At 47.6% G+C, this 27,248-nt stretch overlaps 1 protein-coding gene and 2 pseudogenes across 1 annotated transcript; all 3 read right to left on the bottom strand.

Annotated features, from left to right (window-relative positions):
* Positions 1-330: 330 nt before the first annotated feature.
* LOC101397555 (cathepsin G-like) lies at positions 331-5,081 on the bottom strand (annotated as a pseudogene).
* Positions 5,082-12,649: 7,568 nt separating this feature from the next.
* LOC106800082 (granzyme H-like) lies at positions 12,650-15,971 on the bottom strand (annotated as a pseudogene).
* A 6,494-nt stretch (positions 15,972-22,465) lies between these two features.
* LOC101388463 (granzyme B-like) lies at positions 22,466-25,663 on the bottom strand. Its single transcript, XM_014780441.2, has 5 exons — positions 25,609-25,663; positions 24,402-24,549; positions 23,736-23,871; positions 23,269-23,529; positions 22,466-22,609 (listed from the first exon to the last, which is right to left on the bottom strand). The coding sequence occupies exons 1-5, from the start codon at positions 25,661-25,663 to the stop codon at positions 22,466-22,468; spliced, it is 744 nt and encodes a 247-aa protein (XP_014635927.2).
* Between the last annotated feature and the right edge of the window lie 1,585 nt (positions 25,664-27,248).

Here is a 27,248-nt window from a genome sequence, read left to right as displayed (position 1 = left end):
TGGGGCACCCACATTTTCCCAGACAAACTCTGACACCATTATCAAGGTCACCACCCCTCCCCTCTGCAATTCTGCTATACTTATGATGAATGCCCAGTGTCCAGTTTCTCCTGACTCTGATCAGGCCCTGGAGCAGAAGACCCAGGCCTCTGCAGACCACAAGTCTTCCTTAGTTCCCAGTGAGGCTACTAAGCATGAGCTTGTCATGGTTTTACGACTTCCCAGTCAGGTCAGAAGGGCCTTTAATGCACAGAGTCTGCACCTGGAGAAAGAGAGTGGGAGGAATTGTGTGCTTTTGCACGAGGATTCAGTGTGCACAACACTTTCTTGCTAAAGATCTGCTGCTGAGGTTTCCTTAATCTTGAAGAGAGCAGAGCTGTGGGTGGTGGTGGGGCTGGACTCTGGAACGGTCATGAGGGAATTGTCTCCTGAGGTGAGCGCCACGAGGTCTGTGGAAATCTTTTCAGCAGGGCAGCTAGAGGCAGAGAGCTGCCTTGGAAGTGCTGCCTGGCAGAGAAAGACACGGAAGTGAGACATGTTTGCCCTGGGTGTTTCCTGGGGACCGAGTCCTAAGACGAGGCAGTGCTGTGGGGCTCTAAGTGAATGTCCCAGAGAGGAAGGGTTGAATGGGGGATGCTTTCACTGCTCTGTCCTCACCCTCCCCACCATTTGCCAATGCAAACATTGAATAATGAGACTATCTTCCGGAGCAGGCAAGTAACAGATAATTCCTGTGGGTAGATGGTAGCAAATATAGAGAATGACTGAGCATTGTCAAAGATGTATTGTTGATTAAAATTTTGTTGATAAATGGCTTACACTGAATATTAGGCTAATGACTTTCTGATAAGAAATACCTGGAAAATAATGGTAAAATTTACGAGAGCATTTCTGCATGTAGCCAGCTGGATCTGATAAAATATGTGCTCAGTGATTACTCCATTTAAGACATTCAGGCTGCAAAAATTTAGATGGTAAATGTTATGCTGCAAAGAGTAATTAACATTTTTTTTCAATTGTTTTCTTGAGGTCATAATGGTTTATAACATTGTGTAATTTCAGGCGCACATTATTATTTATCAGTTTCGGTGTAGACTACAAGAGCTATTTACATTTTGGTGGAGGTAGAAAAACCTCCCAGGTCATTCTGTACAGTTACCTTAAGAAGATATTTAAAGCATGATTTTAAATTAAGTCACGTCAGTAATCTTTTATTTGAATATGGGCTAATCTTTAGGGTAAAATTCATATTATTTTAGTCAACATTTTCTTTGGAATTTTGTATAACTTCAGTATATTAAAACAAACAGCAGACCCTCCTCACGTTGAAAATGAGAACATCTGTCTATAGGACAGTGGGGGTTGGTGTGGTGAAGGGTTTAGCAGAAGGCCTCTGGCTGTGATGGACACGTGGGTTGTTCCATCTCTTGGCCATTGTGAATAGTGGTGCTGTGAACATGGGTGCTCGTTAGCTATTTTTAAGCAAGTAAATCTTTTTTTTCTTCTAGTACTTGTATGGTTTAATTTTTTAGATTTAGATCTCTGATCCATTAGAGGGTTACTTTAGATTATGGTGTGAGGAGTGGATCTAATTCTCTGTTTTTCCCCAAATAACTACCTCGCTGTTCTAACACCTTGTATTAAAAGTTTATAATTTCCCAGTGATTTGAGATGCCACCTTCACCATGTATTAAATTGGGCCTTGTATGGAATTTCAATCGTGTCCTTTGGTCTGCCTGTCCTACACATACCAATGGCACACAGTTTTATAGTATATAGTCATCCCTCAGCATCCGAGGGAGATTGGTTCCAGGACCTCCATGGATATCAAAATCCCCAGATGTTCAAGTCCCATATATAAAATGACAAAGTATTTGCATATAACCTACACACAACCTCCCATACACTTTAAATTATCTCTAGAGTACTTATGATACCTAATACAATGTAAATGTTGTAGTTGTTAATACTGTAGTTATACTGTATTGTTTACGGAATAAAGAAAAATGTCTGTTCATGTTCAGTACAATGCAACCATCATAGGCTTTTCGATCTGCATTGGTTGAATCTGTGGGGGATACGGAAGGTGGATTGTACTTTAATATGTAGTGGGGGTCTCTGGTAGGGGGAGAGTAGACAGTCTTGCTCTGGGGAGAGAGATGTCCTTTCATCAATCCCTAAGGCTGTGGGGGGAGGGGAGACGGGAGAATGGATGTCTTGGAGAAGGGAAGAAGCTCATCCTGATCTCCATGACATGGGGGGATTCATTGTCCTGAAGAAGAGACCCCATTTTCCTGGATTTGCTCAGCCTCAGTTCTGGCATACATGTGTTGTGTACTGAATCATGCTGAATGAACAAATGAGAAATTGGATATTTCCACTCCAAACATGGACAATTATTAAGGCTCTGAGAAACCCCTCGCAGCTGACCTCAGCCCCAGAGAAGAAGAGAGAGTCACTGGGGGTCTCAGTCTGACCCCGCTGTTTGAAGCATCTCATTGTTCTCCTTATCCAGGGCAGGAAACTGGACACCAGGTGAAGACTGCTGGAAGGGCCCCGATCCTATTTTCATAGGAGGTGGTGCCCTAGGCCTCATTGTGACACACCAAGGTGTCTCCAGTGTCACCCTGTGGGTGATGAGAGGAAGCGAAATGAAGTCAGGCCTCTCCACTCCTGCTGCCCTAAAGCCAGGCCCTCAGAGAAGGCAGGGACAGGTCGGCTCCTTCAATTGTGGGGTATATGAGAAAGGAGGGTGGTGGGGTGCAGCAGTCAAGCTTCTGGATCTTTCCATTGCTGGGCTTCAGTCCTGACTGTTTTTACTGTCTCTAGCTCAACCCAAGGCGGGGTACCTTCCCCTTCCCCAGGACAAGGCGGCATATGTGTACGTTGTGTGTCTGGTGCTCCTCCCCTGTCCCCAGACCAGATTGATGGGAGAAAGCACCCCATCACTCAGGTCTGGGCCCGAGACTGAGGCCGTGGGGTGTAGTCTGTTCCCCCACTCAGCTCTGCCCAGGTCCCTCCGTATGGGCAGCATTGGTGGGTACCTGTGGCCTTACCATGAAGGGGGACTTCCCCTCCCTCACGTTCCCCACTCAAATCTGCCTTCGGTGGATGTAGAAATGGAAGCGATTGCTGCACTCCTGATCCCTCTGCACTCTCAGCCACACGTCCTGGAGTGTGTCTGTCCTCTCATCCAGGCCCACCAGGCCCCAGCCCGCCACGGTGCACATGTCCCCAGGCCTCAGCCTGGTCTGGGTCCGAGGCAGAGCCACTGGCCTCACGACTCTGTTCTCTGTGGCTCTATTCTCCAGCTGGCAGGAAGAGTGCAGGCCCTCAGGGAACCCTGTGCAGAACCCACCCCTTGCCCTCACCACTACCTGGGACTCTGTGCCAGCTTCCTCCACCATGGTGCCAGGACAGGGTGAAGCCCCCACACTGGGAGAAAGTCAGCTGGGCTGGAGAACCAGGGGGTCAGGTAGGTGGTACCTGCAGTAACATGATGTCATTCAGGTGGTTCTGCTGATTATATTCAGGGTGGGGGAAGGCTCTGCGCACAAATATGCGCTGCTGGGTGCTTTCCCGTCTCCCGATGTTGTGGGCCCCCAGGATGACATTCAAAGGGCTACAAAGGAGAGGAGGCCTAGAGGTAGGTGTGAGCCTCAGCAACTATGTTCCACCAGCTCTGCAGGGCAAGGGGACAGCCCAGGGTGGTGAGACTGTAGCTGAGGGAATTAAGGGGATGGGGGCTCTGGGGCTCTGTCTGTGCCCTCTGCTTCCCCAAAGCCCCGAGCTGGGGATGGTGGGGGACGCAGTGACCTGAGTTTTACTTCCCCTAGAATAAATTGAGAGAGAGCTTGAATTCACATTTTGAGCCCCAATGCACGTCTTCCGTTTCCTCCTCTCGCTCTTTTTGATCATGCCCTTCTTTTCTCCTCATTTACATTGGCCTGTTCCCAGTCCCCAGACCTCCCTGGGCTCTTTCACCTCTTCGTTGCTAGAGCCCTGCTTTCATATGGCCTCTCTTATAACCCTTCTGGGCCTGTGTTACTGGTCACCCAGGAAGCTCCTTAGTTCTTCCCCTTCCCCAGCAGCGGGCTGCCGTCAGCACAAAGTCTTCTCACACCAAGAACCCCCCGCACATGCCTGGACCCATTAGAGTCTGGGTCTGAAGATATGCCATGTAGGGGTGGGAATGGGGCCTGGCCTCTCGGCCTCCAGTGATTGGCCCTGGAAGGAAGCATTCAGTACTTATCTTTGTGCTCATGGAACCCATGGTGTGGGTACCCGGTTGGTGGCTCCAGAAAGGCTAGAAGATTGGGAGGCAGGTGAGATGATGCGGAGGACAGAGGAGTTGGTGGTGAGAATTGAGGTCTGCACCACACATTGGGGGAGCACTCCAGGGATCTTCAGGAAACTCTGCTGACTCCCCATTCCAGACCTCAGCCCCTTCCCACATGTCCCCAGGTCTCAGGCTGGTCTGGGTCCAAGGCAGGAGGAGAAGAAGGAGGAGAAGTTTGTTGCTCCAGGCATGGCCAACTTCAGCCACCCGCATTGAGGAGAGATGCTCTGTTGTTGGATGGGAGCCTGCTGGAGTGGCCTCTCCCTGAAGTTCCTGGTACTTTCTTCCTCAGGAAGCTTCCCAGATCCACCTGAGTCCAGCTCCTGGACAGCTCATGACCAGCGTGGGATGAGACTAGATGTGAGCTGATGGGACTGTTATTGCTGTTTCCTTGTATCCTAGGCTTTGATCCGTGGGTGGGAGAATGAACTTAGAGAGCACATTTATAAAGCAGGTTCCAGGTGCTGAGACCAATTCCAAGAGTTTTATGTACACTAACTAATTTAACACTCATAGCAACTCTGTGAGGTAACCATTAAAATTATTCTTATTTTATGGGTAAGGAACCTGAGGAACTTTGAACTCGAATGACTTGCCCGGTGATCCTGAGCTAGAAGGTGCCTAGGCAGTCAGGCTCCAGGGTCTGCGAGAGGGCTCGGGCCTCTGAGGTTGGCGATGGTCACTCACCTGCTCCAGCCCTGGGGTGTAGGAGAAAGGCCACCAGGATCAAGAGCGGCTGCATCTTCCTAGGAAGGCTGCCCAGTGAGTTGCTGCTGGTGCTTCTTCCTGCCAGACTTTTAGCCCCTGAGAGAGGAAGGAAGGGCCAGGTTGGGGTCAGAATTCACAGTCCCATTCTCCTGCTGGTGGGATAGGTTTCGTCACCCAAGCTGCTCAGGAGGATTGCTCACCAACTGCCATTTTGATCTGAGGAAAAGAGAGACATCCCAGCCACAGTGTGATCCCCCCACAACTGCAGAGTCAGTGCTGGCAGCAGAAATGGGGACCCAGGGCCACAGGAGGGGGCGTGGGGCCTGTGTCCCAGATCCCTAAACCCACAAATTCAATAATTTCCCAACAATGCATGAAAGCTGGTGGCTGCCTATGTCCTCTATTTCCTGTGTCTCCAAGATTAAGGCTCAGTCCTTTGGAATTTTGGTTTCTCTAAATGAATATATTTCCTGGATTCCTTATTCATTTGTACTTAGTAAGACATGGACAGAGGTGAATGAAACACAGATGTGGGATATGGTGGGGACAGCAGGACAAAGTTGACGGAGATGAAAGAGGAAAGAGGAAGCCTGCCTGTCTTACCCTCTGACCCCTGGCCACCCTGCTGAGACCCTGGCTCCTCCCACTTCTTATTTATTTATTTATTTATTTATTTATTTATATTTTATTGAAGTCACATTGATTATAACATATGTAAGTTTCAGGTGTACATCATTTTATTTCGACTTCTCTGTAGATTGCATTGTATTCACCACCAAAATTCTAGTTTCCGTCTGTTACCCCACGTATGTACCCCTTTACCCTGTTTCCCCCCTGCCCCTCCTCCCTTCTTCTCTGGTAACCACCAAGTGTTCTTTGCATCTCTGTGTTTGTTTATCTTCCAAATATGAGTGAAATCATACTGTATTTGTTTTTCTGTATCTGACCTATTTCGCTTAGCATAGTACCCTCAGGATCCATCCATACTGTTGCAAATGGCCAGATTTCATCTTTTTTATGGTTGAGTAGTATTCCATTGTTTAATTATACTACATTTTTCATCCACTGATGGGCACTTAGGTTGCTTCCAACTCTTGGCCGTTGTGAATAATGCTGCAATGAATATAGGGGTGTATATATCTTTTTGGATTAGTGTTTGCATGTTCTCTGGATAAATACCAAGAAGTGGAACAGATGGATTGCATGATATTTCTATTTTTAATTTTTTGAGGCGATGCCACACTGTATTCCATAGTGGCTGCACCTGTTTACATTCCCACCAGCAGTGATGAGGGTTCCCTTTAATCACATCCTCTCTAATACTTGTTATTTCTTGTCTTTTTAATGATAACCATTATCACAGGTGTGAAGTGATAGCTCATTGTGATTTTGATTTTCATTTCCCTAATAATTAGTGATGTTGAACATCTTTTCTTGTCCCTGTTGGCTACCTTTATATTTTCTTTGGAAAATGTCTGTTCTTGTCCGTGATCCCATTTGTGATTGAGGTGTTCGTTTTTTGTTGTTGAGTTGTATGAGTTCTTTATATATTTTGGAAATTAACTCTTTATTGGATATATGATTTTCAAATGTTGTCTCCCAGTTGGTGGGTTGTCTTTTTGTTTTGCTGGTGGTTTTCTTTGCCATGCAGAAGCTTTTTTGCTTGACGTAGTCCCATTCATTTATTTTTTCTTTTGTTTCCCTTGCCTGAGGAGACATGATATTCAAAAAGATGCTGCTGAGACCCATGTCAAAGAGAGTACTGCCTATGTTTTCTTCTAGGAGTTTTACGGTTTCCGGTCTTCCATTCAAGTCTTTAATCCATTTTTAGTTAATTTTTGAGTATGGCATAAGATAATAGTCTACTTTCATTCTTTTGCACGTGACTGTCCAGTTTTCCCAACAGCATGTATTGAAGAGACTTTCCTTTCTCCATTGTATGTTCTGGGCTCCTTTGTTGAAAATTAGCTGTCTTCCCACTTCTTTCTAGAAACTGTCCATGGAGAACTAATGTATGAGAGTAGATAGGGACACATAGGTTTTTTAATGTTTTTATTTTCTACTTTAATAGGAAATTGTAGTATTAGATCAAATATGACTCTGAAACGTTTCACAACATCCATAGCTGGTTACATCCAATTTGGACTCTTTTATTACATTTCCATCAGTTACAACTGTTTTCTCCTCTGGGATGTTGGGACATTAAAGTTGGGTGCTTCCCACCTCCTCCCTGGGCCCCATAGGCTGCCATCAATGCCAATCTTCTGGGCAGGCTGATGCTGGGTCACTTCCCCCTCCCTCACTCTGATGCCGCTATAGTCAGAAACCAATCTCACAGCTCTTAGCTTTGTAGGAGACCAGTGTACTACTGGGGCATTCCGGACATCCTCAGGGCTGCCTTAATTTCAGTCTCAGAGAGAGGTTTTGGAAGCTCCTTGGGAAGTTTCTCCTGATAGTTTGTGGTGTTTTATGGAGTGTCAGTGCTGGGAGAAGGCTGTACCCATGCCATTGTCTTCCCACCACACGTGTCTGCTGGGAGCAAGACACTGTCTTGCCAAGAAGTGGCCTGTGCTGTTGTGCTTGTAGGAAAGAGCAGGTGACATAGGAAATTCAATGAGATCTGCATACAATCTTCCCCTCAGAGTAGTTAGTGGGAGAGAGGGACCCAGACCCTGGATGTGGCAGAGAAGGATTTGAAAAAAGGTCCAGAACCTCAGTGTTTCCTGACAAAAAAGCTTACTTCTGAGACTGGGCAGCTGACCCCGGGGCCCTGGGTAAATAAAGAATGAGGTGGAGGTGGACATATCACTAAGACCCACTTCCAAAAATGCAGAGACAATCCAAATATTCACGATAGGAGAGTGGTAATATACATTATGATATATTCATGAGATGAAACACCATCCAGCTGTTAAAAAGCATCATGTTTGAGAAGACTGCTTAGTGGCGTGGAGCAGTTTGTGTCATGTAATATTAAGTATAAAAAGTAGAATGTAGAACGGTATATACAAGTTGATACTAATTTTCTTAAAGAAAAAGACAAGAACCAGAACAACCATTTTATGTGACTCTCATTTTCACTTCTATCTTATCCAATTTTTTATACAATGGAAAGTTGTTAGTTTTATAGTCAGAAAAATACTTATGGCCCCTGGTCCTTCTAACAGCAAACACTGTTAGGCATCGTGGTAGAGATGAGCTAGCAGTTTAGCAAATCAATGTCCTTTTCTTCCAGGGGACGTAGGTGACCCCACTGTGCAGCCTCACTCAAGGTTTGGTGTGGCTGTGTGACTGTTGCAGCAAATGGGATGTGAGTGGAGATGATTTGGGCGCTGTCCAGACCTGGCTCCAAACATACTCCTGTGCCTGATCACGGAGACTCCTCCCCTCCAGAGTCTGACGCAGATGGACACTGGGAACATGGATCTGTCTTTAGGGGACTGAGCCTGCTCCCTTAATCATGGGCTGACCCTGCAATTATTGTTCAAACTGGGACACTTGAGAGTACGAGGGGTCACTGCTTACCGGGAAACTCATTTTGGACCGTGTGTGAGCAAGAAATCGACTTCTACTGTGTTAGTCACTGAAATGCTAAAGTTTATCAGTTAGAACAGTTACGGTTATCTTAACTAACACATGGACCAACGTACTGAAGCCTACCTGTTTCCGATTTGTAATTTTTTTTAAATAAAATTATTTTAATAATTATACAATTCAAATATTGAATGAATTATGAAATAGAAAGAAGAAAAATGTCAGCCTTAATCTCACAACCCAACTGACCACTGTGAACAGATGTTTATCCATGTAGATTTTTTCTATGTATATTTTTATATAGATTTTATCACAACATATAGGTTTGATCATAAATATATTTGCTCAGGATAAAAATAAGTTTTTAATCCTATAATTTAAATTATCCAACATAAACATTACTTCATTTTATTAAAAATCGATTATTGAATACTGTTTTAAAATCTCATTCATATTTAATAAATAGGTTTTTAAGTTATCTAAATAATACAGAAAAATTATAGGAAAACTAGGAAAAGAGATATGTAGGAAGAAAAGAAGGCGTAAAAGGAAAATATGTGTATAAGGAAAAATTTGATTGTAGTATATACTGCTAACTGCTTTTGAGTTAAACATACCTGGTGAACATTCTTCCACGTGGCAAAATATAATTCCATCTCAAAACTGTAAAGTTTCCATAGTGTTCAACGATATGAAAATTTTAAAAACTGATCTGCAATTAGTGCTGAACATTGGAGTTATTTCTAAGATTTGACTTTTGTAACAAATCTATAAAGAATAATCTTGTCCACTTTTCTCAGTGTGGTTGATGGCTAGGTCACAGACTCCCTTTTTGTTTTTTATTTTGAAGGACCTTTGTGTACTAGGTGTGAAAATGCCATTTTCTCAATGTCCATGCTGAATCTAAGCATCATCTTTGTAAATCCTTCCAATTAGATAAGCAAAAAGTTTTTAACATCTTAATTTACATTGATTAATTAGTGAGCTTTTACTTTTTTCCAAATGTTTATTAGATTTTTTATAACTTGCCTATTTATGTTCTTAACCTAGTTTTCTAGAGCCGTGGATAATGTAGGTGTTAAGGGCTGCAAAATATATAATGTGCATGTGCCATATTTTACCCTTTTCCTGTTTTGGACATTAGTACTGATTCCAATTCGGGGTCTATTATTAATTAATGGTGTGAGGAACATCCTTATGAATAACACACACACACACACACACAAACACACACACACACACACACACATATACATGAGCATTCTTTAGTCGTTATGTAGGAAAAAGTTCTAGAAGAAAAATGACTAGATCAAGAGAGAGAATTAGATGTAAACTGACTTAGACACCATTCTAAGACAACAGGTCTCATCAAGAGCAGCCCAGTCTTCCTGAGGCTACAGGCATTATAAGGTAATAGTTTTTCTTCCTAATGTGCGTCATCTTATGTCAAGTGCTCCTATCAGGTGTGAGGGGAACTGACCCATCAGTCACTGTCCCTCGAGGCCACACACCAGGGCCCCTGGTGGCGGATGTCCTTGTCCACTCTCTCGCTGGCTCTGGCTTACACCTTGGGGCTCCGTGGAGCTGCTCATGGCTGACTTTCTGGGGTCTCTATTTCTTTCGAGTGACAGCTTCTCCTAAGAGTGTCCTTTTTTCTGCTGTGACCTGAAGTTGTCACCTGGCTCATGTACCTTCTACTGTTCACTTGCTCATCTCCACACGTGCATTCAGCTCTTCTCTCACCTGTGCTTCTGCTGCTGCTGTGAGCCCCAGGGAAGACTTGGCAGATGGACATGGGGACAGTCTTGAATGAAAAATAAGCTTCATTTGCTTTTCATCTTATTTTTCAATGTGGTGGATTTTACTTTTCATATCTGTGTGATTTATTTGTTATTCTTTTCAATGAACATGCTTCACTTTTCAATGTTTGTCCAAGTTGATTCAGTGTTTGTCCAGCTCTTATGAATTTGTTGTGTTCTGTCACGTCCAATTCACTGGTGGTGGTGTTGAAGGATATGGGTCCCTAAAATAAGCTCACCTGGGTCACAAGTGTCAATGCAAACAGTCAATAACAAATCTATAGATAAGAAAGATAGAGTGATATTTATTGACCCAATGCTGAGGACCAGCCAGGAAGTGCTGTCTCCCCCAGGGAGGAAGGCACTTCTGGGAAGGGGGGTTTACAGTATGGAAATACACCATTTCAAACAAGGAACATATCGCGAGTTACAGGAATACATTTTTTTCCGGAAAGTCACATACAGAGCAGGTCAACTTGACCTTGGTTCTCTGGGAGGAAAAGCTTATCTTCAGAGAAGTACTGGTATTAGCATCAGAGAAAGGGAGACATTCATCCCTATGTTTAAAGAGTATGTTCTTTGCTTTGTGAAAATGTTTGAAGCAGATGTACAATGCATGTTTGGTGGGTCATAAGTCAGGCTGCTCTGGGAAAAACAAGTTTTAGGTTGAATCAGGGTTAAACAAGAATGGCTTCCTCATATACCTCAAGGTATGAACACTTATTATTATCCTTATTATTTTCCTTACAATGAAGGGTCTTACAATGGATATGCGGCATTTTGTGGGTTTGTGGACTGAGGTTCATGCTTTCTACATGTAAATAAATAAAGATAAGGCTGCCCTGGTTCTCTTCTACCTCCTGCCCTCATCTCCAGACATGGACTCCACTGAGCACAGATTGGAAACCTCAGGACCTGTGGGTCTCCAAGTCCCTTCCAATTTCACACTGCCCTTCTGGAATCAAGAAGATCACCCATGTGAAACTGTAATGTGCAGTACAGATATAACACAGAGAATGTAATTATTTTCAGACAAGATTTCTTATGGATTCCAAATATAGATACCACTGTGCTAAATTGAACTTTGTGGTGAAAGGGGAGGAACCAGGGGAATTTAGAGGAAATTTCCCCTCACTGTAAGTTTCCCAGTGTCAAGGACAGAACCTATGTGCATGGCCAAAGAGAGAGATCAACAATCGATCTATTGATGGATTCCAAAGTGGTCCTTTCCAGCCCAGCAGCCCTGGATCCCTCAAGCCCACAAAGCCGCCATAACTCAGGTTGCTAGCAGAGGGAATCAGGTCAGGCTGAAAGGGGCTGAGGCTGCTGAGTGACTACCCAGGCCTTGGTGGCTGAGGCCCAGGGGGATGCTGGTGGATGGAAGGCCTGAACAGTTTCTGTCCAGGTCAGAAGTCGGTACTGGCTCCTCTGATAGGCATCAGGTGGGCTGACAGCTCAGGTATGGTGGGGCTTTGGGAACTCTGTTACGGAGATGAGAGAGAGGCTGGCTCAAAACAGGGTGGGCTGGAAGGGAAAGGAGATGGTGGTCAGGGCAGTCAGATGGAAAATGGGCTGGTGTGGGATGGTCAGCCAGGGAGGAAAGTTGACTGAGCTCAGTGCTGGGCCCAGAGCAGGGCCAGGAATGGAACCAGAGTGAGGCTGAGGGCTGTCGAAGGAGCGTCTGAGCCTCCTAAGCTGCAGATGGTCCTGGCTGTGGGAAAAGCTGCCCCCACTGGAGAGAGAGGCCCTGGAAACAGGAAACTCAGTGCCCATGTCATGGCCCCCCGGCCTCCTGGGTCCCTGGAATTACTCCCCTTCCACTGACCTGCTCCTCTCTCTGCCAATTTGTTGGGGGCTTGGTGATGGTGGTTGGCCTAGAGAAGGTAAGAATTTTCTAAGGCCCAGGGAGGAACATATTTTGAGGAAGAAGGCTGTCCTTTTATAATGAGGAGCCTGTAGCCTCAGCCCTTGCAGAGGGCTAAGCACCGCAGAGGTGTGACTGAGAAACTACACAGCATGGGGTTTAAGGGGGAAGGAGGGTTGGAGAAGGAAGGGGGAAGTACAGCCCAGAACTGACAGCAGAGGGCAGCCTGGAGCAGTGTTGCTGCATATTGAAAGTGGTTCCATGAATCAGTGGACTTCAGTCATATTCTCACTGGAGATCCATTTATTATGGCCCTGCCATCCCACTGCCCACCCCCTTGGGATTCCTGCCTCTGCCCCAGAAAAGATAGTCAGGCACCGATGAAGGTCAGCCTCAGGCCTGCTGTTAGAGGCACTTCATTGTTCTCTTTATCCAAGGCAGGAAGTGTGAGACCTTCATGAAGATTCCTGGAGAGGTCCTGTTGCTTTGTCCATGGGAGAAGGTACCCTGGACCACATTATTACAGAGGAGGGGGCCACCAGTATCCCCCTGTGGGCAGAGAGAAGAAGGACTGAGCTGGCCTCCTCGTGGTCTTGCCCTCCCCACTATCCCGGGGGTTGGTGGTCTCTGAGAGGGGGCTGCGTGGAAGGTCAGGGTCAGGGCAGACTTGTCACCTCCCTCATCCTGGGGCTCCAGACTGGCTCTGATTGTTCTTTGCAGCTCCACCCAGGCCAAGGCTTTCTCTCCAATCCTCAGGGAAATTTTGCTGAGATCTCTGCTGTGGGCTGACTGATCCTTCCTCACCCTGCACCCCTGATCCGCTCAGGGGAAAAGCTAAATACTGGATTCATGGACCGAGGCTGCCCAAGCTCTCAGGCTGAGGCATGAAGATATGGCCACTCCTGTACCCCAAACTCCCCAAACTCCTGTCTTCTGGGGACTGTCTAGGTTGATGGTGGAAACCTAACCTTGAAGCTGGTCTTCGTCTTCTTCGTGTCCCCTACACAGATCTGGGAGGCCCCGCTGTAATAGCGATGGAAGCAGGACTCACGCTCGTGATCCTGCTGCAGGGTCTGCTCCACCTCCTACAGAGTGGTTGCTAAAGTGCCCCTTGAGACTCTCCCCCAGCCGGCCACACTGCACACCTGTCTGGGCCTCCTCTGGGCCTGCCTCTGGGAAGGCTGAGGAGCCTCACAGCTGCAGTCTGCTTGGACTTTCTCACCAGCTGATGGGAAGAGGCAAGGAAGTCCAGCTCAGCCAGTGGTCTCCTGGGACTGGACACCGCGATGGGGCTACACTGTCTTCCTTCTCCCTGAGCCACTTGGGAGTAATCAGGTGGCCCGGAAGAGAAGGAGGGAAGGGACAGGTCGCAGTGGGAGGGGAAACAAGCTGGACCCAGGAGAACAAGAGCAGCCGAGAGGTTTCCTTACCTTTAGTAACATGATGTCCTTGGAGATGTTCTTATAGTCTGGGTGGGGGATGGCTCTTCTTACAGGGATGAACTGCTGGGTCCTCCCCTGCCCCTGGACGTTGTGGGACCCCAGGGTGAAGTGGATTGAGCTGCACAGAGAGCAGAGAGGGAGGTGGAGTCACAGGAGCTCCAGCCAGGAGCCGTGAAGGAAAGAGGACAGCTTGGGACAGGGCAGGACTAGAGTGGAGAGGAATCACAGGGATGGGGCATCTCCGTGTCCTCTGCTTCTTGGCAGCCCAGACTGGGTGGCAGTTTTTGGAGCAGACTCAGGGTGCTCGGTCATGCTCAGAGCTTGACTGTCTCTGAGCAGAACAGTGAATTTGTCACCTGTGCACTCTGGGCTTTGGAGCACGGCCTCAGCCTCCTTCCAATGCCACCTCTGATCGGCTCCTCTCTTCAACAGGCCATGGGCAGTGACCTGTCCCCCTCTCCCCAAAGCTTCTCTGTCCTCTGAAGAGCTCTTCTGTGTTGCTAGGTTGCCCTGGTATGCAGCCCGCAGAGGAGGGTTCTCTGTGAGGTGTCCACAGAGAGTAGGGCCCTGCTCTGCTCCTCTCCTTCCCCAGCAGTGAGCTGCTGTCAGCACAACGTCCTCACGCACAAAGGAACGCCCACAGCTTTTTATTGTCTCTGGAGTCTGGATCCGAAGAAACGCCAGACAGGGACAAGAATGAGGCTTGGCCTCATGGCCCCGAGGATTTTCCCTGAAAGAAGATTCTACCTGCCTGCTGTGCGCATGGAGCCAAAGGCTGGAGTGGGGGACGGGACAGAGGAAAGCAGGGTGGGAAGGAGGTGGGGTGGCGGATAGTGGGCTCTGTGGTAGCCAGCACCACCAAGAAGGGGTCGTGCGGTTCCTGGGCGGCAATCCTGGCTTGCCTGGTGACCCCCGGACGCAGGTTCTCCCTCTGACTTGAGAAGAGCAGGCCCTGTTCTCAGTTCCTGCTGCAGACGCATGTGCTGCCAGACAGACCTTGTGTGTGGAACAATCAGTGACAGCCCTGCTGTCCCCCAGGTCCTCTCTCCCCTCATGTGTCCAGACAAGCCTGGGCTGCTGCTGCTCTGTGACATCTGGAACACGAGCTCCATGTGCTGGGTTGTGTTTGGTCTTTCTCTGCTGGAGCCTGACACATCGTAGGTGCTACAAGTGGGGCGGTTCGAGATGTTGATCAGCCAGTAGCAGGTCCCTGAGCCCAGCACCCTGAGTCTTATGAAGAGGGATCCAAGAATGTCCTCTTTTCCTTGGCTCTCTCTGGACCATCAGGATGATCATTTACTGAGGCCCCTCTCTGTGTGAAACTTGGGGATATTGAGGTGAGAGTCCTCGCTTCTGGCAGAGGAGAAAAAACCATCAGTGATCAGACAAGGGTGGTGAGGGCCCTGGTTAGAGGAGTGGGCAGAATGGTGTGGGAGTAATGCTGAAGAAGGTTTGTTCCAGTTATTAAAGAGCTGAGTGGTTTAAAACAACAACAGTGACATTGATTTAGCCCACGAATCTGCATTTCGGTCCGGGTTTATTGTGGAGAGCTCCCTATTGCTCCCCTTGGTGTCAGGGGAGGCGTGAAGCCTGGAGGCTGGGATCACCTGGAGGCTCGCTCACGCAGGCCCAGTTGTTGGTGCTGGCTGTCCCCTAGGCACGGCAGTTCCTCTCCACGAGGGCATCTCAAGTAGTCTCTGCACACGGGATTGTTGGGTCTTCCTCGCCACAGGATGGTTGGCTTCCCCAGAGTGAGCATCTCCTAGAAAGCAAACCAGGCAGAAACTGTGTTCTTTTTATTACCTAGACTTTGAAGTCATATGGCATCCATCTACCATCTTCCACTGCATGAGCCAACAAAAGCCCCCACCCAGATTAAAAAGGAAAGGGCATAGACCCCGCCTCTCAGTGGGAGGAGTGTTGCAGTCCTATAAGAAGAGCCTGTGGGATGGGAGATACACAGGGGCTGTCATAGCAAAGTGCAGTCTGCCACACTGGTTTAAGTGCGTGTAGAGTTGGTCAGAGGAGTTGAAACCACTGATCTCTCTAAACCTGGGTGGTAGCCTTTGATCAGTTGGGGTCTGCTCTGTCCACACCATGTGTCCTGAGAATGGAAGAAGGTTGGTTCTCCCCAGAGTTATTCTCCTTGGTGAATTACTGATACCACATGAAGTGGGAATGGATGCCAGGGAGCCAAAGCAGTGTTCTCACAGTACTGCCCAGAGAGCTACATTTCTGTTGGCCCGGTACCGTTTGCTACCAAGTTATCCTGATTACCTCCCCATCACGGAAAAAGAGGAGAGAGTCATGGAATTGAAAGTATTGTTGGCTCTAAACATCTTCATCGCATTTCTTTTAAAAAGCAATAGAACCTTAGTTAAAGAGACAAAGCACAGTGACGGTGGTGACTCTGGCAGGGGAGCCACAGTGCGTCAGAGTGAGGTGTCCCAGCCATGCCTGTGTGGGGTGAGGAAGGTGCCCAGGCCAGGCCTCCCTCCTGTGTGGACACTCTGCTCACCCCACATTGGCTCAAGACCCGGCACTGGGCAGCTCAGCTTGGGGTGCCTGAATACATACATGTGAGCTTAGGATGGCAGCCCAGTGCAGGGAGCTGATGCCCAAGTGGGGTGAGGAGGGTGTTCACACAAGGGGCTGGCCTAGTAGGTGGTATCAGAGCTCAAGTAGGGGTACAGGGGACTCTACGGGTGCAATTTGTCAGAGGAGGCTGATTAGGGTGAGGTGGGCATTGGCATGAAGGGTGTGCCAGTGTGGAATCCCAGAGCCTGTGTGGGGGAAGGAGGGGACCCACTTAGGGGAAGGGGGGGATGTGGGAGATTTGTTATATAAATCTCTATGGGGGTTAATCAAATAAATCAACATATTAAGGCTAGTGATTAGATGTGTAAAGCTTACATGGTATTGATGTTTATTTCCTGGGTTTGATGGTTGGATTGTGGTTATGTAAGAGTGTTCTCGTTTGTAGGAATTACACACTGAAGTATTTGGGAAGTGATGGAGCACCAGGTCAGTAACCTGACTCTCAAATCACTCAGGAAACAAAAGAATTCTTTGTATTGCACCTGCAACTTTTCTGTAAGCTTGAGATTGTTTTAAAACTGGAAGAAAACTCACAGCTTTCACATAAACAACCAACCATCAGTTTGAAGACGTAATTGAAAAGAAAGTCTGTTATAGTAGCAACAAAAAACACAAGATGCTAGGAAAATCTTAACGAGAATTGTGAAAAACCTATTTGAAGAAGACTTTTAAATACTCCTAAAAACACAAAAATATAGTTGAGAAATAGAAAGATAGTCTTAGTTCTCAGATAAGATGGATCTACACCAACAAGGGATAATTTCTCCCCAAAGTAATATATAAATTTAGTGTGATTCCATTAAGAATACCAATTCTTTACCTAGTGTTACACATGTTCTAGGCAATGTATGAAGTTTATGTGGAAAATAAGCAAGAAAGATTAGCTAGGAAAATTATTATAAAAAGAGAAAAAGACTTGTAAGGGAGAGGAGTAATCTTATCAGATATTAAAAACATCTTATAAAACTTCTTTCCTGAAAACAGTGTGGCACTTACTCATGAATAGACAGAGAGACTGATGAGAATAGAATAGCCAGAAACATTCCCAGGTACACATGGAAATCTAGTTTATAATAAGGTGGGCTTTCAAATCCTTGAGGAAATGATGGACTTTTTAACAAATGATGTTGGAAGAACTAGATAGGGATTTCTTAAGAGATTAAGTTGGGCTCATATTTTCCATAAATTGCCAGAATAAACTGCAAATAGATAAGAGACTCAAAGATACAAAATAATGCCGTACATGCACTAGAAATTAACATGGGTAAATTCCTTTATAAAAGGAATTCCTTTAGAAAGGGGGAAAGCCTTTGCCACAATGACTCTAAATCCAGAAACATGAAAAGAAAAGATTGATAAATAAACTTTCATATGTAAAAAAACAATTGTTAAAAGTTTGTATGTCAAAAAACAGTGTAAGCAAATTCAAAATACAGACAGCAAACTTGGAGAAACTATTGCAACATATATCACAATTAAGGATCTAATCTATCTAGTATATAAAGAGCTCTGAAAATCCAGAAGAAAAAGACCAAAAATCTGATAGAATAATGGTTGAAAGACCTGATAGTTCACAGTAAAATATATTTAAAAAATAATGGAAAGAGTTCACTCATATTAAGAGAAATGGAAATAAAATATGGAAAAATGGAAATAAAAATTCTACTGAGACACTCTGATCTCACAGGTTGTCAAAAATTCTAAAGTTAAACAGCACACTCCATGGGCAAGGCTAATTTCTTTTGATTGGTGTTGCAGGATATATCTTCTTTTTTCTCCCCTTTTACTTTCATCCTATCCACGTCCTTATAGTGAGGAGTGTCTCTTGTAAACAGCACAAAATGGAGTCATCCATTTTTTGTCCAGACTGACAATCTCTACCCTTTAGTTGGAGTGTTTAGTCTGCTTACATTTAATGCAACTACTGGTAGGGTTAGGTTGGAGAACATCATATTGCTATTTGATTGGTTTTTAGTCATATCTCTATATATTCTTGTAGTGGTTACTCTAGGATTACAGTACGCGTCCTTCACATATCACAGTGTACTTTGAATTAATGTTATACCACTTCATATAGGAACTTTGCAATGATGTATTTCCATTTATCCTCCCTCCCAGCCTTTGAGTTATTTTTGTCATACATTTTACTAAAATGTGTCATAAACCCTAAAACATTTTTTGTCTTATGTAGTCATTAGTCTTTGAAAGAAATTTATGTAAAGTCTTTTAAATTTAGTCACCATTTACGTTTTGCTTTTTCTTTCCTCCTTCCTGCCCACAATGGGGATCATTTACTTTCAGCCTGCAGAGCTTCTTTTAGTATTTCTTGCCACACAGGTCTGATGGCAACAAATTTTCTTACCTTTGTTTTTCTGAAAATGTCTGTATTTTGCCTTCATTTTTGAACAGTATTTTCACTGGACATAGAATTCCAGAAATAGGTTGCTTATTTCTTTTTTACTTTCAACCATTTACTAATGTCATGTCACTGTCTTCTGACTTCCACTATTTCTGATGGGTGCTGATTGTTATTCTTGTTGTTTCTCCTAAAGTAATGTATATTATTTTCCTCTCTGTCCACTTTCAGCTTTTTCTCTGGTTTTCACCACTTTGACTATTATGTGCTCAGATGTGGCCTTCTTTGTCCTCCCTGAGGTTCACTGAGCTTCCTGAATCTGTGGATGAGGAATGTAGTCTAGCAATAGGCCTATGATAAAAAGGAACCTGTTGCAGCACTTGTTTTATGGTGAAATATGTTTATTGGTCAAAAGCTGTGCTGTGTGGGATACACAGACAGGAAATAAACCCTGTGAGTTCTGTAAGTTCACAAAGATGGGGCCCAGCAGAAGTGTGGTGGTGGGCGGGAAGGGCAGATCCATCCCGAGACACGTTCCCAAAACAGATTAGCAAGATCTCGCAGTCTTCTGGGCCTCTCTCCCCCAGGAGCTGGCTTGGCAATTCTCTCCCTGCCATCCTGGGACCTGACTCTTCTTGTGGGTCTGGAAGGAAGGAGGGGCGGTGAGAGTGGGTTTTGTGCATAGAGGCATTTCCTTGAGGTCATTACAGAGATATTTTATGTATTTTTATTTTAAAATTTTCATTACATATATTTTTAAGCAAGAGAAGGATAGTTTCCTCAAAGGTGGGGAGTGCAGCAGGGAGATACTTCCAAAGACAAAGGAGATTTGAAGGAATCAGCATGTTTAGGGTCCTTATCCACCTCCATCTAAATGTGCCCATGAGCAGACTTCAGCTCACTGAACAAGGTGTCTTGAGTAGTTGTCACAGAGTGGCTGCACAGGAGCCCGAGGTTCTCTCTCCGGGGAGACGTCTGAGAGAAGCTCACCTCTTGCTCAGGGACGCCAGGAAGCCAGCACAGGGAGGATGTTAGACAACATGTCAGGCCTCTCGGTGGCCTGGCCATCAGGGCCGGGGCTCAGTCCAGGCTGTGTCCTGACTCTGTGGTACCTTCAGTCGGTCACTTCCCTCTCCTGGGACTTTGCTCCCTGTCATCTCTCAAAGGAGGATGAAGACCTACAACAGGGGTTCTCAGACTTGCTTTAAAGCACAGAACCATTTTCTCAAAGTCAATGTTATAACTAAACTAAACATGCATGTGGCTGGGCAACTTTTATTTATTTATTTTTTTGTGAGGAAGATCAGCCCTGAGCTAACATCCATGCCAATCCTACTCTTTTTGCTGAGGAAGACTGGCCCTGGACTAACATCTGTGCCCACCCTTCTCCACTTGATATGGGACGCCGCCACAGCATGGCCTGACAAGCTGTGCGTGGGTGCATGCCCGGGATCTGAGCCTGGGCCGCCAGCAGCGAAGCGCGCGCACTTAACCGCTACACCACGGGGCCAGATCCCTGGGCAAATTTTAAAAATATTATTTTTGTTTTGCTTTCTGCATTTTCCTTTTTGTCTTTTTCCATCGAGGAGCCAGGTTCTTAGTACGTCTTAGATGCAGGGATGTTTTTTAGCTCCAAGTCATGAGCTCCGTAACTTCACTGCTTTTCCCTTGTGAAAGTGCCCATGGTCGTTAAGAGGCTGGGTTGCTGTATGCTTTGTGCACAACAAGATGGGAAAGGCCATGCCTTTGAGGGTTACACGATCCCAGAGTATTTATCTCTCGTCACAAGAGGGTTGTGCTGTGTGTATTTGGGGCAGGAGGGCTTTAGCCCAGCTGGGACTTCTGCTCAGCCCCTGGGCAGTGCCCCATATCTGTGGCAAGACCTTGGAGGGGTGGCCCTTGGGAGTATTTGTCAAGGTGAGCCCAACACAGGGAGATCCTCATTCAGCAAAGAATCATGTACACTATGTGTGGCCTCCAAGCCAAAAACCTCCTAAAGTCCAAAAGTCTGGGTGGTCTTGGAAATGGTGGATGCAGAGTAACCATGAAGGCCTGCAGACTAGAGGCTTTTCTCCATTTTTCCAGACTGTATCAGCCTCCCAGATTCTAGCTGGCTTCTGCGCAGGCAGGAGCTGCAGTAACGACAGGGTTCATGTTTCTGGCTGGTCCAATTGGATGGGAGTTTGGAGTCAGACTCTAATTGCCTTCAAGCAAATGCATCATATAGTTTTTCCTACCATTTGAATCTGGACAATGATGTTCATACTTGCTGCTTTTAAAGCAAATGAATGTAAGGCTGCCCTTCCTGTCTTCTTCCTCCCCACCAGCTGCCCTCTCCTCTAGGTGAAGAGGATGCTCCAGTGAACCGAGTTTGGTAACTTCACTCTAGAAACTAAATGACTAACGTCATTTCCAAATCCCATACTTGCTGTTCTAGAGTCACATGTGATAACATTCATACAGATTGTAATCAGCAATAAAAATAAAATACTTTATTCTTGTGGATTTTCCACATAGATCTAGGCCACGTGGACTCATGTGAAGGAGGGAGGGAGAGTTAGATGATTTGGGTGAAAGTCACACTGTCAGTGTCACTCGGGTTCAGATGACAGAGTCTGTCTTGGGTTCACTGTATATCCCAGGGCAGAACAGTTAGGTCCTGGATCAGCCCGTGTTTGTTGATTGATGGACAACCTGTGCTTTCCAGTCCTACTGCAGAGAGCAGCCCCTGCCAACTCAAAATGCTGATACAGCCCTGGGTGGCGAGCAGGGGTCTACCCCTAGAGGCCAGCAAGGACTAAGAGTGACAGGCTGAAAGGGACTCAGGCTACTGAGTGACCAGGTGGCCAGGGGACCCTGAGCACGAGTGGTGACACTGGTCTAGATGTGAGGGGTTGAGGTGGCCCTGCCACTTGAGAGATGGGGCCTTAGGTTCCGGATAGACACACGCCTACCCTGTCCTCCATGGGCCCTGCCTGGTTCCATCACAGGCCTGGTCCCTCTGTAGCCCTCTCTGCCAGGGCATGAGCTGGATTGGCATGTCAGTGGGGAGGCCCTGCTGGAACGACATGGACCTCTGGGAGTCCTGGGTGGGACGGCTGTGAGGAAGGGCCCAGCTCAGAGCACTGTTGTCTGGAGGCAACAGGAGTTGTTGGACTCTGAGGACTCTCAGTGGTAAGCAGGGATGGAGAAGAAGGGGCAGCCAGGAGACTGGAGGCCGAGCTGGGCCCTGAGCTCAGAGCAGGTCAAGGAGGAAACTCAGCCCAGGTGAGAACAGGAGCTTCTCAAGAGACCCGCCCCACTCCGTGCCAGCTCCCCGGGCTGTGGGAGAGAAATGTCCTGCTCAGGCAGCCCCTCCCCTCCCCTGTGCTGGGGGCTGTGCCCTTGAGCTCCAGCCCCAGGCTGTGCCGGCTTGGTCTCTGGGATCTGCGGTGTTATCCCCCTTCCTCTCTGCCATATAACACCGGGAAGGAGGTAAGAAGTTCACCCTGAGCCCCGGGACCAGAGAGGGTCATATTTTCTCCTGACGGTGCTCAGCTTCAGCCCTGGCAGAAGAGCAGGGCCTGGAGAGACTCGTGTTGGTAAGACGGAGTTGGGTGACAGCTTTGCATGGGGTTTGGGGGAGGTGGTGCTGGCAGTGGGAAGAGGAGGAAGCAGAAAATAGCAGATTTGTGTCATTGGCCTTCTAAGCACCGAGTTGGTGCCTGTGAATGAGGGTCAATGAATAAACAAGAAACCAGACGTTCCCACTCAGCTAAGAGACATTTATTTAGTTGCTGGTGTGATTCTGGATGAGCTCCAGAGAAGATGGTCTGGTTCCTGCAGTTAGAGGCTTTTCATGGTTTTCTTTATCCAGGGCAGGAAACTCGAGACTTTGGTGTAACCCCGTGGAGGTGACCCGTCACTTCGTCCATAGGAGACAATGCCCTGGATCACGTTCTTACACATGAGAGGGCCCCCGGAGTCCCCCTGTGGACAGAGAAAGGGAAGGACTGAGCTAGTTCTCCTCCTGGTCCTGCCCTCCCTGTCATCCCAAAGCCCCTCTCAGAGAAGGCCTCCTGCATGGCCTCCATGTGGCAGATCAGAGGGGAGGGCAGCCCCTTGTGTGCCCCTCAGCTGCCCAGTCCTGACCCTGGACATTGTCACTGTTTCACTTCACTCAGGTGGCAGCTCTCTGTCCTCCCCCAGGTCCCGTATCATCTCCCCATGAAGGTGCTGTGGGACTGTGCTTCAGTCTACTGTTTAAGGACACAGAAGCTGCAGGTGGGGCCGACACTCAGCATGGAGGGTGAGCCCATCATCCAAGATGGGTGCCAGCTCTGAGGAGCCACCTTGTTTTAACTGCTGCACAGCAGGGAGCACAGTTTTCTAACACGTGTGCCCAGCATGGGGCAGAGTGTTGAACCATCACCGCCCAGGGGAATGACATTTGTGGATCCATCACAGGCCCCTGGGGGGCTCGCAGAAGTCCCGTGACTCCTCACTCTGGCTGTTCAGCCCTTCTCTTCCCAGGAGAAAGATCAGAGTCCAGGGGGTGAAGGAGACCCCACTTTTTGGAGGAACAGGTCCCAGATCTTCACCAAACACCCCTCTCCTCAGAGCCAAATTAGTGTGATCATCAGTCTCACCTTAAAGGAAGACTTCTTTTCCTTCGGGTCCCCTACACAAATCTGGGTGGCCCCGCTGTAAATGCCGGGGTAGCAGAATTCACACTCCCGGTCCTCCTGCACGATCAGCTCCACCTCCTGCAGAGTGTCTGAGGTTGGGCCTATTGGAGTGACTCTCCCCCAGCCGGCCACACTGCACACCTGTCCGGCCCTCACCTGGGCCTTGCCCCAGGGCAGGCTGAGGGGCCTCACAGCTGCAGTCTGCTTGGCCATTCTTGCCAGCTGATGGGAAGAGGCAAGAAAGTCCAGCTCAGCCAATGGCCTCCTGGACCTGGACACCGCAATGGGACTGCACTGTCTTCTCTCTACCCTGAGCCACTTGGGAGTAGCCAGGTGGCCAGGATGGGAAGGAAAGACGGGACAGGTCGCAGTGGGAGGGGAAACAATCTGGACCCAGGAGAGCAGAAGCAGCAGAGAGGTTTCCTTACCTCTAGTAACATGATGTCGTTGGAGATGTTGTTAGGATTGTAGTCTGGGTGGGGGATGGCTCTTCTCACAGGGATGACCTGCTGAGTCTTCTCCTGCTCCTGGATGTTGTGGGCCCCCAGGGTAACACTGATTGTGCTGAACAGAAAGCAGAGTTGGAGTGTAGGGGATGTGGAGTCACAGGAGATTCAGCCCAAGAGCCATGAAGAGCAGGTGACAGGTGGGCCAGGCCAGGGCTGCAGCTAGGGGAAATCGAGGCAACCTGAGGGCCGGACGCTGAGTGTCTCTGTGCCCTATGCTGCTCAATGGCGCTGAGGGTAGGGTTTTTGGAAGCTTTCTCTCGCCCTCAGGCAATGTTGTGAAAATACTCTGAGTTTGCATTTTGACCCTCGTGCAGGCTTTCTTCCTCCACAGATGCTTTATTTGGCCAGTGTCCTCTCTTCTCAACTGGATCACTGGCTCTCAACTCTGACCTTTGACCCCAAACCTTACCTGTCCTATTTCTCACTTTGCATCCTCCAGTCATCTTCTCAGATGGCTCCTCTGATGAGCTCTCGTGGCCTTGAGCTACCACGAGCCGGGGGAGCTTCCCTGGACTGCACCCCTGGACAAAGGACAGGAGTCCCTGTGGGGGTCTCATGAGGTATCAGTTGCCTGTGGCCCCTCACCTTCCCCAGCAGTGAGCAGCCGTCAGAACAAAGTCCTCTCGCACGAGGGCACCACCACACATCTTCCATCCTTCGTTCACCAGAAACTGAACCAAGGCCATATAGGGGCGGGAGTGGGGCTTGGCCTCGTGTCCCCCGATGATCTCTCCTGAAAGGAAACCCTGATCTGCTTGTGTGCACTCATTGAGTCCACCAGGCATATGTAGGCTTACGGCTCAGGACTACTGGGCGTCTGGGAGCCCAGGATGTTTTGGAGTTGGCAAGGGCTGAGGAGGAGCCTCAACTTCCTCCTCTGGGAGAGAGAAGAGGAGCAGGCTCCATCTGTGCATCTGTCCTCCATAGATGATTGGAAGCGAGCATCTCTGTCTGAGAGACAGCGAAGTCCTAGAGGCTCCTGAAAATTCCTCTCCTGACTTTACTTTGTTTCCTGTGCATTTGTAAGGCCCGCATATAAGGTTGTGCTGCTTTCCAGTGGCCAAGTCTTAAGTTTAGGATCTAGATGTTGTCATGGCCTGTTTTCAGGGCCTGACAGGTAATGGATGCCCAAGAAGTGTCTGTTGGCTACGTGAAGGAATGGCCCCCAATTGGCCTCTGGATGAGGGTTGGTAGGGCCAGTGCTTGTGGGATTATAGAAAGCAGAGAAGTTGGGGTCTGCCAAACAGTGGCTGCTTCCTGGAAAGAGGGGAGGTGCTAAAGGCCTGGGAAGAAGAGTAGAGTTGGTGAAGGGACAGAGGGGCCTTGGGACTGAGCAAGGCACCAACAATCATCCAGGGACTGTGGTCCCACCAGCTCCAGGGTCTGCTGAGCTCTGGGATTCTCTCCTGAGCCGACACTGAAGGGAACATCTGCCTCATCCCAGACAGGGAAGCCAGGCCCCACTCTGTCCTCTGCTGGGGGATTTATTATTTTCTCTTTTCTAGTTTCCCTCCCTCTGCCAGGCACATCTAGTTAAGTTTCACTTTCCAGATGGCAACTGGAGGGCTGGGGAGGGAATAGCACCCACTGGCTCTTCTTGAGAACAGCCTTCTGCCCTGCCGTTGCTGCTAGTAGCTTATCCAGTATCATACTCCGGGGTCTGAGGTGGGAACGGAGCTGGATTAGGACCGTTGCTGGTGGATAGATGGATCAGGGTTGTGCAGAAGGGGCAGGGGATCTGTGCTCCCTGTGGGATGGGATGGGGCCTCTGAGGATGGGGATGGTCACTCACCTGCCTCTGCCCTGGCAGACAGGAAAAAGGCGAGCAGGAGCAGGAGACGCTGCATCTTTCCAGGAAGGCTGCCCAGCTCGGAGCTGCTGGTGCTTCCTCCTTGCTCTCTTATAGCCCCCAGGAGAGGAAGGAGGTGCAGGTGGGCTCAATGACGTCAAGTCCCCCTCGGTTGTGTGGTGCTTCATCATAGATGGCTTTCTACAAAAGCTTCCCCACCCCCACCCCCTCTGCCTGATGATGTCCTCTGGGTTGTTGTCTGAGAATCATTCGGTGACCACATCAGTGGCCGCAGTGGATGACTCAGTGACGACCACTTGTTCTAGCCCAGAGCAGGAACCCGAGCATAGAAGGTAGAGACTGTGGGCTGTGGTATTGACTAGTAGAGGTGTTGGAGCCCCTGAAACCTTCTATCCCAGTGCTAGAAACACCAGTGCCTCATTCCCATGTTGCTAAGTCCATCCGAATAATTCCTTTAGCAGATGTGTGTCTGGGCCCTTCTCTCTGCTATGACCAAGCATATTGGAGGTGTGTCTCCTTCTCTTAGAGAGCTAACTGTCTGGTGGACACAGACAAAGCTTAGTGAGGTGGCAGACATGTGGAAAAGAGTATAATACAGGCATCTTCCTAAGAAAGAAGCCTATCGGAAAAAGCCTCAGTGGAGAGACTAAATTTCTTCCTAGATGTGACCAGATAGAGACAAACTAAAAGATGGTGAAAAGCATTTGTGACTTGTAATTTTAAGAATCTGCATCTAAGTGAATATTTATAATAAAAATATATCTGGAAAAGAAGATATGATTCATCAGTTTGTTGAACAAATGAGAAAATAATGACCAACATCATAATGTTGGCTAATATTTATTGATCACCCACCGCAGATACCTCACCGTCTGAGTTACTACTGATATTTCTTCCATTTCACAAATGAGAAAGCTAAGACATTGAGAAAGTAAGAGACTTGTTCCATATCACTCAGCTCATAAGACTGAAAGGGGAGCAGATATTAGAATGCAGGGATCTGATTCCGAAGTCTGCGATCTTATCCACAGCTGCACAAACTTCATCATATCCTGTATTGTTCAAGAAATATGAGAAAAAATTAAGGGGGTCCTGAAGAATAAAAGTTTCTGTCTGTATCTCTAATATGTGACCCTGGTTCTCCTAGAAGAACCTCCCCCTTCCTCCTGGAGTCCTCTCTCTGCTCAGCACTCCAGACATTGACCCACCCTAAAGTTTTACTGAATTATCCCCAACCCAACATCGAGACCTTGCTCTTCTTTGGTGGCTGGGCAATGATTAGAGTAGACAACAAGGGGGAAATTAAAGGGTGTTCTAGTGGATACCAAAACTCTGGAAATCTCATAAATGTATATCTGTCCTATAGACTTTTTTCTCTTCACATACCTGCCCTCTCTCTCCTATTCTTGCTACTACAGAAGCAAAATGGAAGTACAATCTTCCCCACTCCCACACAAAACCTAGGTTCTCCCTCACTGACAAGTCTCTCCCTCAAAACTGTTTTTGATGCCATGTAAACAGCCCAGAAATTCTGAGTATCATCCCAGCTTCCAAATAGGAATGCAGAGACAACTCCTATCTGAGGCAGCAATCTCTTCTCAACGATGTGGCTGAGTCTCACG

The sequence above is a fragment of the Ceratotherium simum genome, chromosome 3, assembly GCF_057802395.1.
Source record: "Ceratotherium simum simum isolate JZ-2026a chromosome 3, ASM5780239v1, whole genome shotgun sequence".
Taxonomy (NCBI): domain Eukaryota; kingdom Metazoa; phylum Chordata; class Mammalia; order Perissodactyla; family Rhinocerotidae; genus Ceratotherium; species Ceratotherium simum.
The sequence above is the reverse complement of the archived record's forward strand: the minus strand, read 5'-3'. Positions and strand labels throughout refer to the sequence as shown.

Excerpts from the sequence above, each read along its gene's own strand:
- LOC101388463 (XM_014780441.2), bottom strand. The coding sequence starts at position 25,663 with ATGCAGCGTCTCCTGCTCCTGCTCGCCTTTTTCCTGTCTGCCAGGGCA. Across the intron at positions 24,550-25,608 it reads GTCTGCCAGGGCAGAGGCAG|GAGAGATCATCGGGGGACAC; the intron begins GTGAGTGACCAT and ends GTTTCCTTTCAG. Across the intron at positions 23,872-24,401 it reads GCTGCTCACTGCTGGGGAAG|CACAATCAGTGTTACCCTGG; the intron begins GTGAGGGGCCAC and ends CTTTCTGTTCAG.